The sequence below is a fragment of the Homarus americanus genome, unplaced genomic scaffold (genome assembly GCF_018991925.1).
Source record: "Homarus americanus isolate GMGI-L3 unplaced genomic scaffold, GMGI_Hamer_2.0 scaffold47538, whole genome shotgun sequence".
NCBI lineage: Eukaryota > Metazoa > Arthropoda > Malacostraca > Decapoda > Nephropidae > Homarus > Homarus americanus.
Window position 1 is genome coordinate 25977 of NW_024722269.1, and position 14255 is coordinate 40231.

At 45.0% G+C, this 14255-nt stretch overlaps 1 protein-coding gene across 2 annotated transcripts; it reads left to right on the forward strand.

Moving 5' to 3' along the window:
* Positions 1–1740: 1740 nt before the first annotated feature.
* On the forward strand, positions 1741–12712 carry LOC121862695 (digestive cysteine proteinase 2-like). 2 transcript variants are annotated; one of them, XM_042361008.1, is made up of 6 exons: positions 1741–1842; positions 8112–8264; positions 8470–8664; positions 9631–9819; positions 10169–10334; positions 12417–12712. In XM_042361008.1, the coding sequence occupies exons 1-6, from the start codon at positions 1762–1764 to the stop codon at positions 12620–12622; spliced, it is 990 nt and encodes a 329-aa protein (XP_042216942.1). In that variant the 5' UTR covers positions 1741–1761; the 3' UTR covers positions 12623–12712. The 2 variants fall into 2 exon arrangements, with proteins under 2 accessions (XP_042216942.1, XP_042216943.1); XM_042361009.1 differs by having other exon boundaries at positions 9631–9804.
* The last annotated feature ends 1543 nt before the right edge of the window (positions 12713–14255 follow it).

Here is a 14255-nt window from a genome sequence, read left to right on the forward strand (position 1 = left end):
ATATATATATATATATATATATATATATATATATATATATATATATATATGTGTGTGTGTATGTGTGTGTGTGTGTGTGTGTGTGTGTGTGTGTGTTTCAATTACATTGCAACTTATGTAATATGTATAATATAAATGCAAAAATAATAATAATAATAAAAATAAATAAATAAAATAAATAAATATTGAAGTGATAACCGTCAACATTCTGAGATGTTCTTATTACCACCATGCTATTGTACTATTCTAGATGTTACTAAACGTTACATAATACTTCCTCGAGATAAATGTATAGTATATATCAGGTGCCTACAGGAGAGCTCAGGTTCTCAACTGGCTCAGCCATGTTAATATTGTTATTATTATCCACCTGTATCTGTGTTTTTCTGGCTAAATAAACTGTTTCAATTCAAATTCAATTCAATATAATGTTGTTTGTGTACATAATAATGAGAGGTTACCCAGTGGTGCAGTAACAGATGGTCAGCTTCACAGGGGCCCCATCTATTATCTACACCCAGACACACCAGCTACCCTACCTAAATTCTTTTCTAACTGGTACAAACAGTTTTGCTTAGGTTGGTATTTCTATACTTTTGTTTTAGATCATCTTATACAGCATTACTTTTAAGGTGAATTAGAGTTTTGACAATATTGTGGGGAGTTTCTAATTACTGTATCGCCGATAGAGATAGTTGGTAATTCTCGTCAAGTGTTAAGTGTTTTACTTTATAAAATACATCAACAGTTAACAAGTGAAGCTTCTCTGTTACTGTACAATGTAGCCGGAAATTATTTTAAACACGAGGCAAAGTTAAGGTCGCTGTTAATGTAGTACATTATACAATGCACAATCAAAGACAAAAGTCGTGTCGCGGTTTTGTCCGAAGATTAAATATAACTCGTGAAACATTATGAGAGCCCCCTACCACAAGGTAGAGCGCACCAAAACTTTATCCCTTCGGCATATGTTTTCACTAAATTTCACGACACGACTTTTGTCTTTCATTGTACACCCACTAAAAATTCTTCTGCACCCGTGTCATATTGTATCACGCCGTAAGAGTGCCGAATAATTTCTTAATGGGTGTACACTGTACAGTTAGTATGTATGTATGTATGTATGTACACCCACTAAAAAATTATTCGGCACTCTTACGGCGTGATACAATATGACACGGGTGCAGAAGAATTTTTAGTGGGTGTACGACCCCTGTGTTTTCTAGTCATATACACTTAGTTTTATCTTATTAGAAACAACAGTTAAACAACAAAAATAACATCTATAGTGTCTTCAAACATGGTAACAGTCCATCAACAATATCTGAGTAATTTACATTAAATAGATATGTTTATATCACACTCACTAACGCGTGGAAATAGAGCGGGGTGGATGGGGAAGTGTTCTGATGAATTCCCACAACGTTACATAAGGTGTGTTGCTATGTGCCACATACTGTATAGTACAGGGGTGGATCTGGAGAAGGGGGTGTCCTGTGGGTCCAGACCCTCCTTTTCATCAGAAAATTCCAATACATTTTCTACAATGCAGTATTGTACTCAGCCGTTTTTGTACAGTGAAAAGTAATTACTATTGAACCCAGAATCTCTCTTAATATCGAGTGCGCATGACTTCAAAATTGCCTCAAAATACCCATGATATTGGTCAGATTTACCCAGCTGGGTGGGCTCGCCCCTGCAGTATACTGAAGCAGAGAACTGTTTGGTCACGTCACTAACAACACCCACCTTCTCTCCCAGATGAAGGTGACAACACTGGTGGTGTGCTGGGTGGTGGTGGTGGCCGCCAGTCCTCCCCCTACCTCCTGGGAGCTCTTCAAGGTAACCTCTTTTCCATCAACCTCACTACACTCTCATACCTGGCTTGTCAATTAGCTAGCGTGGACAAACATACAGGTGCTTTTACACACCTTGACATGTAGTGAGTCACTTGGCAAGTGTGATTTTAAAAACAGTTTCTAAACACCGAAGACGAGGAAGCAGATCATAAGAAAGCTGACAGTCAGTTGAGCCGTATCTAGTGACTGTGCAGTCAGCCAAATAAAAAATATCAATTCTCTGAGGTAAGAGTCGCAGCGTCACTCCTCACTAGGCTAGGTTCTGGTACAGATGGCAACATCGCGATCTGGTTTGTGTCTATGTTGTTGTTTTATTACACTTAAATGTTTCCAATAGCTTCTTGGTCTCTGGTACATAACAATAAACAGCAACAATTTCATATCCTCCAACTCAATATTTCTTAAAACTAATGATCGAAAATCTCCACAAAAATTTGCCTTTTGAGGTGTGGATTAAATTGAAAATAATATGATTAAAATATACCTAATATTAATTATGATCTGTCACACTATTACCAAGCAATCATTTTTGTTGTGTATTTGGTGTGATGATCACCCTTTTTTAATCGCTAATTATTAATAGCTTTCCCGTGGAAGCTATCGTGAAGGACGTACAGTAGTCCACTAGTTGGTCCCGTCAGTCAGGCTCTCACACTAACATGGACTAACAATTTCCCAAAAATAATTTACAAACCTTATTACTCGCACCTCAGGGTGTGAGAACACATACACCTATGGTTGAATCTCAGTGCACTTCTGAAGCCATATGGGATGCCATGATAAAATGACAGCTGAAATTAACCAGTATATGTTCTCGCACCATTAGCTGCAGGGAAATATCACCTCTGGGCCACACAGTTCACCATCTTCTACAGTGTTCAGCCTTTTATGCAACATGACGAAAATGTGCAAGCTATAAATATTTGGGTAGGTACAGGTGGCGGCCTTATTCACGGCGTAATAACTTTGATATGATGTTCAAAGAGAAATAATATCTGGGTGAAGTGATCTGTGTCTGTCAGGTGAGGAAGGAGTCATTAACTACCTGTCACCTCCACTACCTTCTCATTATACGAAATGATGCAATTATATAAAATAGTATTACTAAAAGTTATATATACAGTATATTTAGTTGTTTACTAAAATTTTAGCTTTCAATCACAGAGAGGTACTATAAAGATATACTTCAATACTATGAATGTTAGGAGACAAACTAAACAAACATCTGCCTTGTTGTGAGAACCACGATACAGGATTTATAGATGTGGGTAACTTATATATGGTAAGCGTTCCTCACCACCCACACGCAGCTGTTCGATACCATAGCCACATCAAGACTACAAGACAAGTCCCTTTCCAACCACTGTGAAAATCCTATTTAACTTGTGACTTTACCCCAAGTTTCCTTCCTTTTTCAGACAAAGCTTTTCTTAAATGAACTACTATGTTATTTCTGTTTATAGTGTATTATAGCATATGTTTCCTATTTTCTCTCAATATTCCGTTAATTATTATTATTGTTTATCATCATAATCATTATTATATTATCATTGCCATTATTATTTTTATTACACACACCTTACTACTACTTTGCTGTCACTCGGAATCGAGTATGACGATCATCCAGCTATGATACAATGATATGAGTTATTAGGGATGTCACCTAGATTAGTGAGTTTTGAGGTGACTAAAAAGACCGATACAGGACCCGCAGCGTCTTTCACATTCATTGCACACGTGGAGGGCTCCATCTACTGCGGGGGCGGTGGCAGCGTCTTTCCGGCGCTGGCGCTTGTCTGCTTCGGTTTGCAGTCCGGCTACCTCGAAAGTATTGACACCTTCTCGTGTGGTGCTCCACCAAGCGTTACGATGTGTAGTAATCGACTCCCAGATGAGATGGTCGATTTGGCACTTTTTCAAAATTGTCTTAAGACTATCCTTGTACCTTTTCAATTGCCCGCCGGCGTTACGTTTACTATTCGTTAGGTAACTGTAAAGTAGCTGCTTTGGCAATCTACTATCGTCCATGCGGGTAACATGGCCAGTCCAACGTAGTTGTCTATGGATAATGGTAGCCTCGATGCTCCTACAGTTGGTGCTCAGCAAGAATACTGGCATTTGTTCACTTGTCTTCCCAGCGAATTCGCAGGATGGAACGTAGACTACGTTGGTGAAAATTTTCAAGTGCCTTGACGTTCTTCCTGTATGCCAGCCATGTCTCACTGCCATATAACAGGATGGAGAGGACTACTGCTCGAAATAAGTGGAGCTTTGTATACAATTTCAGCTCCCCACAGCTGAAGACACGATTTCGGAGTCTGCCAAAGGTTTGAAATGCACATCTCATCCGATGTTGAATCTCTTCATCGATGTCTGCGGTGGTGGACAGGTGGGAGCTGAGACACCGAAAGTGGGCAACATTAGAGAGGGTAGTACCGTTAAGCTGAAGGGATGGTGGAGGTGTGTCTGAACCAGGGGCAGGTTGAAAGAGAATCCGAGTCTTATGTACATTCACCTCAAGGGCGAAGTGTGCATATGCGTCTGCGTAGGTGTTCAGGATCTCCTGTAGGTGGTGTTCAGTGTGAGCAACAAGGGTGAGATCGTCTGCATACTGAAGTTCAGTAAAGAAAGCTGACAACACCTTTGTTCTTGCCTGGACGTCTTATGTTGAGAAGACCCCCTTTAACCCGCTACGTGATGTTCACCCCGCTGGCTAAATTGGCACTGGCACGAGTAAGGAAGGCAGCCAAGAAGATGGAAAAGAGAGTTGGTGCCAGTACACACCCTTAACCCCTGACTAGGTGCCTTTGTGCAGGACACTGCCGTTCATGCTATCGTGGAGTTACCTCACAACGGCAATGATTTTTGGTGGGCAGCCAAAACGGCTGTGGGTCCACCAGAAGGCTTCCCTGGGGACCGAGTCGAAGGCCTTGGTTAGGTCGATGAAAGCCATGTACAGGTCACGACGCTGTTCTCTGCACTTTTCCTGTATCTGGCGGGCAGCAAAGATCAAGTCAGTGGTGTCGCATGGTCTAAAACCACATTGAGATTCAGGGAGGAAGTTTTCCGTCTCAAGAAGAAGTCTGTTTAGGACTCGGGCGATAATCTTGCCAGCTACGGAGCGCAGCGATATCCCACAGTAGTTGCCAGTCTGACTGGTCTCCCTTGTTCTTATACATATTGACAATAGGCATCTTTAAGAGCTTGGGGGATGTCCTCCTTTTCCCATATATTCTCCAGGAGAGAGTGGAGACAGGACTCACTGATGCTTGCTATTTCGATGTTATATCTAGCCATTTCTTTTGCTACAAGGGCAGTTCTTCTTTCAGGATGTGCATTTGTGCCAGTATCCAGAAGGGTGCTGACATTCCATGCAGCAACCATAAGAGAGGTTGTTTGGTTTGTTTTTGTTTGGATCTGTGATTTTGGTTGAGTTTTCGGCGGCATAAGGATGACCTTACTGGGTGCAGTTGCCTAGTCAGGTTGGGTTCTTAAGCAGGCTATATTTAGGGCACCTTTTCTCGCTCCCTCCCCCTGTAGAGTGAGCAGAGTGGCTCCCCGAAAGGGCTGCTCAGTCACACAGACAGGACCGGATTGCACTGCTGCCTAGATCCCAGTGCATAAACGACCATCTTATCTGTGCCGCCCATGTGCAAAGTTGTGACTAGAGACTCCCAGCAGTCATCTCTGCCTGTCCCCGTCACCATTGGTCTTTTGAGGGTATATGGGTTTTGATGATGATGAGAGGTATGATGAGCTGGATGATGGCTGTGCACGTGTTGATTTATGTAGAGGCAGGAGCGCAGCTACAACCACACATCTTGGCTCTCCCTTTTCCTGATCCAGTGGTGAAAGTGTTGCAACGACTGGGGAGAGAGAGAGAGTTGCAATGGACTGCCGATAGTCTGGTTTGTTGGGTTTTGCCTTAGTAGCCTACCATTCAAGTATTGCCTTCGTCCGCCAGTGTAGTCATGGGTTTTCAGTGGTCACCTCTTCCGCCTACACCGCCGTTGGGGTCTTGTTGGAGCTATGTAACCATATCTACCTGATTCGGGGCTCCACCACAGATTTTTCGTTCGGGGTTTACTCCCGTAGCCTTATACCTACCAAGGTTACTCCACAAGGCAGCAGGGCGGTGGTTGGTATGCACCAGGACGTGTCCACATGCCAGTGGGCTTATGTGCCGGCCTTCTGGGGCCCACTGCTACTCCAAGATCCTTTACTTATCTAGCCTGGGCCCACGAGGCATCCAGTTACAGTGTGTTGCCACGAGGAGGCACAGCAGGGGTGTTGATGGTGAGGAGGCTGTGTACTGGCAGGGGAAGACTTGTGCAAGTTGCCTCCCTGTTCGTCATGAGGGCTAGCCCGCGGCGGCAGCTGAAAGCGAGAGTGAGCAAGCAGTGCTTGCACCTTAACACTCACTAACATAATGCTGCCACTCTAGATGCATTTCACCCCCCTTTGTGTGGCCACACACACACTCCTTGACCACCGAAGGGTCAAGACGTACCTGGCGCTCCTCTCGGAGCAGCCAGGTCAACTGTTAAGTTGGCCCATACCAAACCCCTCCCCTGAACCCTCCTCCCCACCAGAATATCAACAAGTTCTCGCCAGAAGTTACAATTTCATTTAGGAAAAAAACGGAACCAGTGTTAAACAGAGGTGAACAGTGCTTAAGTCAGTGAGAACTCAACAGTAACAGTCGTACCCAAGTTAACCTTCACACATTGAGGTCCCAGGTACCCAGTGATAACGGCCCGTGAGACCCAACAACAACCAGCGATGTGTTAATCCGTCTACGATAGGAAGGCCTAAGACCACACCTCACTCATATAACACCATCTGTGAAGGAATTACTACACCATATGTGAGGGAATTACTACACCACGCCAGGTCCCTCATCACACCATCTGTGAGGGAAGTACTACACCACGTGAGGCCCCTCATAACACCATCTGTGAGGTTATTACTACACCACGTGAGGTCCCTCATAACACCATCTGTGAGGGAATTACTACACCACGTGAGGCCCCTCATAACACCATCTGCGAGGGAATTACTACACCACGCCAGGTCCCTCATAACACCATCTGAGGGAACCACTACACCACGTGAGTTCCTCCTAACACCATCTGGGAGGGAGTTACTACACTACGAGTTTGCTGTTCAACACCTACATTAATCTGTATGTTCACTGTATGTTCCTTTACCTTTCTCTAATGAAGGCTTTTGTTAAACCACCAATGTATGTAATAAGTCATTTATGTCCAATGTATATTTTCAGCCTTCGGGCTGCAGAATATTTTCAATAAACCATTAATTATTATTATTACACACCAAAACCGTAGTCATGCACATCAATATCGCCACCACTCCAGTGCAAGCTCCAGCAGTTACAGTGGGTGCCCATCTTCTCCAGTTAGTGCAGTCTGCCAAACTCCTGGACGTTACCATAGACCACAAACTGGACTGGAAGGCCCATGTAAACAACACAATCAAGGCAGCCTCGTACCAACTCTACATGCTTCGACGACTCAGGTCACTTGGGGCACCCACGCCAGAGCTGAGGACTATCTACAACGCCTTTATTCTCCCAAAATTAACGTATGCGTCACCAGCCTGGTCATCTTCTCTCAACTCTACCCAACAACGTCAGCTAGAGAAGGTACAGAAAAGGGCCTGCAGAGCCATGCTCGGCGCAGACTACTCCAGTTACAACAACGCTCTCTCCACCCTGGAAATGCCATCCCTCAGTGACCTCCACCACCAAGCACTAGCAAGGTTTGGCAGTGGACTACTGCACCATCCTCGTCATCGCCACCGGCAGTCCCCCGCCCATCTCGAGCAGTCCGCCACTACAACAAAATTCAGCCCATAAGAGCCCACACTGATAGATATAAGAACAGCACCATCCCATCTATTGTTAAAATAATAAACAACTCCTAATTTATGTACTGTACATCCCTGTAAATGTATTGAACGTATATTATCATGTCTAAATCACATGTAAGTTTGTAGATTTTCAGCCACCGGCTGCAACCCTATTAATAAACCGTTTATTATTATTATTACACACAATCAGTGAAGTAGTATCGGGCAGAGTAACACAAACACCCATGAAGAGAGAGACGCCCACACATTGCACCTCAAGTGAAACTCAATAATGATGCAACACCAACATAGTGTGAGTATGACCGTTAGTGTGTGAGGTTATGTGGCAGTGATACAGGTTCCCCACCCCCTTCCCGCCAGGTCCAGTATGGCCGTCAATATGTGGACGTGAAGGAGGAAGAATATCGTCAGCAGGTGTTCGAGCACAACCAGCAGTACATCGAGGACTTCAACGAGAGGTTTGAGAGGGGAGAGGTCACCTTCTCCCTTAAGATGAACCAGTTCGGAGACAAGGCGAGTCTCTCCTTCACTCCTCACGGCTGTCATTTTGTATTATACAGTAAACAGATTTAGTTTCACTGATCTCTCCTACGCGTGGTGAAAATGACAAATGAAACATGACTCATTCACTGCGTCACTAAATTCATGTTCACATTATCCTTTGAGTGAAAACAACATAGGTGTTACTTAATCATTATTATTCATTGTAATTTAACAGACACATGAGGAGTTCAAGGCCATCATAATGGGGCACAAGGCAGAGAGGGGTCGTGGTCCCCCCTTGGCCCCAAGGACCCCCCTACACCAGGATGAACATCTGCCTCAAGAGGCCGAGGTGGACTGGCGGAACAAGGGCGCTGTCACCCCCGTCAGCGACCAGGGAGCATCAGGCGCAAGCTGGTCCTTCTCCGCTGTAGGTTGTTCCAGTGTAAACGCTGACGTGCGTGTCAATGTTGCTTATCATTCCACTGAGTTGTTTGCTACACTGCTAATTTGTTTGTCACTCCGCTAAGGCGTTCGTCACTCCACTGCTTTATTTGTCACTCCACTGAGTTGTTTGTTACACTGCTAAGTTGTCACTCAACTAAATTGTTTCCCACTACTCAGTTGTTTGTCACCGCTAAACTGTGTGTTACTGCTAAATTGTTTGTTACTAAACTAAATTGTTTGTTACTAAACTAAGTTGTTTGTCACTGCTAATTGTTTGTTACTAAACTAAGTTGTTTGTTGTTTGACAATACAGTAACTGATCTCTCTCTTTGGCAAAGCATGTAACGCAGAAGTCCGCTCATGTGCTCGTAATGCGTCTCAGTTTACGATAAGTTGCACCTTAAACTGTCTACGGTAAACTACATTACAGCCGGTTAAGTTAACTTGCAAATCCAATACATAAATACAAAAAACTAAATACTCAGAGTCGTGTTATAACATTTGATTCTTCACGGAGCAAACGACGACTTGGTGGACGGTAGTACACACACACACCGTGACGTAACGTGTCGCCAACCTGTATATGAGTTAATAATACGGCAACTGAGACAAGATAAAATGTGATGACAATACGATCACTGAGGTAAGCAGCAAGAGGGACAAGATGATGATCTACAAACCCAATTCGATAGAGTCCACCTCCACATTAGCCAACAAAAACACCACTTTGGGGCCAGATTATATGAGGGATATGACGGATCATCTTGTTTATTAAAAGGGTATATTTTGACTCAGGTAAAGTGCACTAGCCTGTATTAAGTAAGAAACTTTTTTTTTTAGGAATATAGCACAGGCGCATTAATTTTCATGTAGTATCAGTATGATACTGTGATGCCCATCACCTATGATATAATGTACTGCCTGTACCTAACAATGCACCTCCCCACAGACGGGGTCACTGGAGGGACAGCAGTTTGTCAAGGCTGGCACACTAATGGACCTCTCGGAGCAGCAGCTCGTCGACTGTATGGATGATTATTTCCCTGGAGTGTTTGAGGCATTCACCTACGTCAAGGATAATGGTGGCATCGACACGGAGGCTGGTTACCCTGACCAGCCTTCAGTAAGTCAGCGAAACGTACCCAATATCTCTCACTACTGTATTTAATTACATACAAGGACGGACGCTACAGTACAGGCTAAAATAACTCATTCAAAAGCTTGTGCCTAAAGCATCAAAAGTTAACTCAGTCTCGTGGGCGTGGCGTCAGGTATCATGTAGGTGTATGTCATTCCTTTATAATCTGGATAATTGTGAACTATTTTATGCAGTTTAATATAAAGTGATTCTCAGCAGTTGTGGGTGTGACTCACGTCTACCATTGCTTGTAATATTTGAGTAACTATACTTACAGGAATACTACTAGTTTACCTCTTTCTTGCATCTAGGATGAAATATCCCTAAAATTTCTTTCTGTTGTGAGCAGGACGGCACCTGTCACTACACAGAGGAAGCCATCGGCGCCCAGTGTACAGGCTACGTGCAGATTGAGGAGTTCAGCGAGAGCGAGCTGCAGAAGGCCGTCAGGGACGTAGGACCTGTGTCCGTCGAGGTTGATGCTTCACAGATGTCGTTCCAGTTCTACTCCAGCGGTGAGTACACACACACACACACACACACACACACACACACACACGCTTCCGAGGGGCTGTCTCCACCTTTCAGTCACTCACCTGTGGCGTCCCCCAAGGCACCAAGATGGGGCCACTCTGCTTCCTTATGCTCATCAATGATGCCCTAAGAGAAACCCCTGCTCGATGGAAATATGTCGACGACTCCACCATTGGGATCAGCGTCAACAATTCTGCTCCCAACTATACCGCCCTTCAGGATTTATTGAACAGTCTCCAAAACTGGGCCACCAACAATCATGTCACCATCAACCATACCAAGACCATGGTTATGCACATCAACCTCTCCTCCGACATTGTCCCACCTCCTTCCATTACTCTAGGTCCGAACACACTCCAGGTTGTAGATTCCACGAAGCTCCTCGGCGTCACCATAGACAACAAACTAAATTGGAAACCACACGTCAGTGAAGTTATCAAATCCTCCAGTTTCCGTCTCCACCTCCTCCGCCGACTCAAGTCCCTCGGAGTTCCTGCACACGAGCTCCTCAGTGTTTACACAACATTCATACTTCCCAAGCTCACCTATGCCTCCCCACCTGGTCTTCCTCCCTAAATGCCACACAACGTAAACACCTAGAAAAAGTGCAAAAGAGGGCATGCAAGATTATTCTCTCCCCTTCCTACTCCACATATCAAGAAGCGCTCAACACACTGACCCTTTCGACTCTCACTGACCATCGCCACGACCTCATCTGCAAATTTGGTAAGAAGCTTCTACACCATCCCCGACACCGGCTCCTACTACCACCTGAGATCCCTAGTCCGAGAATTGCTGTTCGACACCACAATCGCATCCAGCCCATACGTGCACGAACTGATCGCTATAAGAACAGCCCAGTCCCTACCATTGTAAAAATTATCAATAACTTGTAATAAATCAGTGTATTCATTCCCAGTAAACACTACTCCTTGCACTGTCACTATGTTGAAATGAATTGTAGTTTGAGCTTTTCCCCATCTAGTTATTATGTCTTATTTGTGTCACTTATGTTACTTGTATATTATTTGTAATTCGTAACCCATTCCCCAAATATGTAACTGTATATTTTCAGCCTTCTGGCTGCCAAGCTCTTTCAATAAACCGTTAATTATTATTATTTCACACACACACACACACACACACACACACACACACACACACACACACACACACACACACACACACACACACACACACACACACACACACACACACACACACACACACACACACAGTCAACAGAAGTAGTTCCTTCTCTCTGTTATTTATTCGCCTGAGTGGCCGTCCAGACCCGTCAGTCTAATGTCTTACTCCTTACTCCACCTCTACTCCACCTCCACCTGTCTTACTCCACCTCCCTCTTCTCCACACCTTCTACTCCACCCCTACCCTTCACCCACGTCTTCACTCCACCTTCTACTCCACCTTCTTTACTCCACCTGTCTTACTCCACTCTCTTACTCCACCTGTCTTACTCTATCCTGTTTACCTAGCATAATTTCTAACACACACACACACGCGCACACACACGCGCACACACACACCGGCTCCTACTACCACCTGAGATCCCTAGTCCGAGAATTGCTGTTCGACACCACAACCGCATCCAGCCCATACGTGCACGAACTGATCGCTATAAGAACAGCCCAGTCCCAACCATTGTAAAAATTATCAATAACTTGTAATAAATCAGTGTATTCACTCCCAGTAAACACTACTCCTTGCACTGTCACTATGTTGAAATGAACTGTAGTTTGAGCTTTTCCCCATCTAGTTATTATACGTCTTATTTGTGTCACTTATGTTACTTGTATATTGCTTGTAATTCGAAACCCATTCCCAAAAATCACTATACCTTCATGCCAGCCTCTTTCAATAAACAGTTAATTATTATCACACACACACACACACACACGTGCGTGCGCAGAAATTTGCTACCGCTAAATCGTATAAACAATCTAATGTAAATACGAGTATACGACAAATGTCAACAGATAAACTCGTACCACAACAAGCGTCAATATACACAGTATATATGGCTGATCTATGTCACTACACAGGTGTGTACTACGACCCAAAGTGTATGTCAAGGAGTCCAAACCACGCGATGCTGACGGTGGGGTACGGGACGACGGGGGACCAGGATTACTGGATCGTGAAGAATTCGTGGGGCGCCGCCTGGGGTGAGCAGGGCTACATCAACATGGCTCGTAACCGAGGCAACAACTGCGGTATCGCCACCTTGGCCTCCTACCCGCTGGTTTAAGATGCCTTACACATGTCCCGAGGCCAGACGCACCTGCCATCAACACCCTACTTGTATAAAGGCAGTCCAGCAATAAAATACTAAAATTAATTTGTTAGTTAATCGTTAAGTTCATGATAGTTTACAAGAAAACAAATGCTCGTGTTCTGGGTATAGTTCTATATACAGGAGTTAACACAAACACCTGTATAGTTTGTAGGTTCTATTTACTGGATAAGAGATATGTACAATAGGGGAGTAGCGCTCCTCAACCTGTCTGCTGGTCAACTACCTTCAGGCAACGATAAAGTGATACATAAGCATTTCCTATGTCGTTGTAAGTACATTAATTAGTATGGGATATCTTTAAATACATTGCCATTAACACGCTACTAGTTGTATGAATAAATAGTACATAAATGGAGCACATACATAAAATACATACATACTATAAATACAGCATACAGAATATACATACATTCCTCCCTCCCCTATACGCCATAGCAAAAGTCTGGCTCATAGCAAAGTCTGAGCGGACCTTTCTTTTGGATCCGTTCTGAGCGCCGAGGGACTAGATCACTGGGAAAAAGGTATGGGACTCAACACTGGTGGCGGGTCAGCAGAAGGCATTGTTACGGGACGGAGAAACGGGCGGTTCCTCCACCACACGACCACTGGGTGTAACCGCATCTGGTAGTCCCGTTGCGGACTACCGGAGACCCATGACTACGCCTACTTTGTCCTGTAGGGAGGTCGGGTCCTGAACACGACTTGGTGCCGCACATCAACCTGGGGAGAGAACAGCGGTCGTTGTGGAAGGCTTACGACGCCTTGAACACGCTCGGGCGGCTCATGCATCACAATCCTTCGTCTTGGCCCGCTACCCTTGGGAGCATGACTGAGGGTGAGCAGGGACAATAAGAACGAAGGGGCGTCCATACAAAACCTGGGCAGGGGAGGCCCGTAAGCAGGCGGTGTTGGTGGAGTTCAAGAAGACCCCGGCCGGCGTCAAGAAGTCAATATTCCCAGAAGGGGCCACCTAAGGATGAGGTGCTTCATGATTTGATACAGCAGCCCCAGTGTGGCTATTGACTGCGGGTACGGGGCGGCGACAACACATGCCGGACTCCCTATCGTCAAGCGAATACAGCAAAGTCCCGGCCAGAATCCGAGTGCTCCTCCTACGGTTCAAGAGGCTATTGGTGAAACGCCAACGCCACGGGAAGTTAGTGGTGGCGAACTTGCTGATGGTGGCGGCAGACGCCGCGGTCATCATTACCGCATTCTGATGACAACCGCCAACCAGAGACGGTCGACGATAACAAAGGAAGGACTTCTCTGACACACAGAAAAGTCGGCCCACACAGACCTCAAAGCAGGGGTTGTCGCCACTCATGAAGCGCTGGGTTCCTTGCTGCTACATAGTTGTAATATTTGGCAGGCTCACACACACGGACGTAACATTGAGATGTCGGAGCGATGCCACAGAACACAGCCCGTCGCGGCACGTCGTTTGGTGGCCTCTAGCCCATGGTGACTGTCGTGAAGGCGGCCAAGACGGGGACGGATGCAGCAGGGACAACTACACGCGTTCGCATAAGTAAATGTACAGTCTCCATCGCAGCAGAGTTCATCGCTGAGCCCAATACGGAGC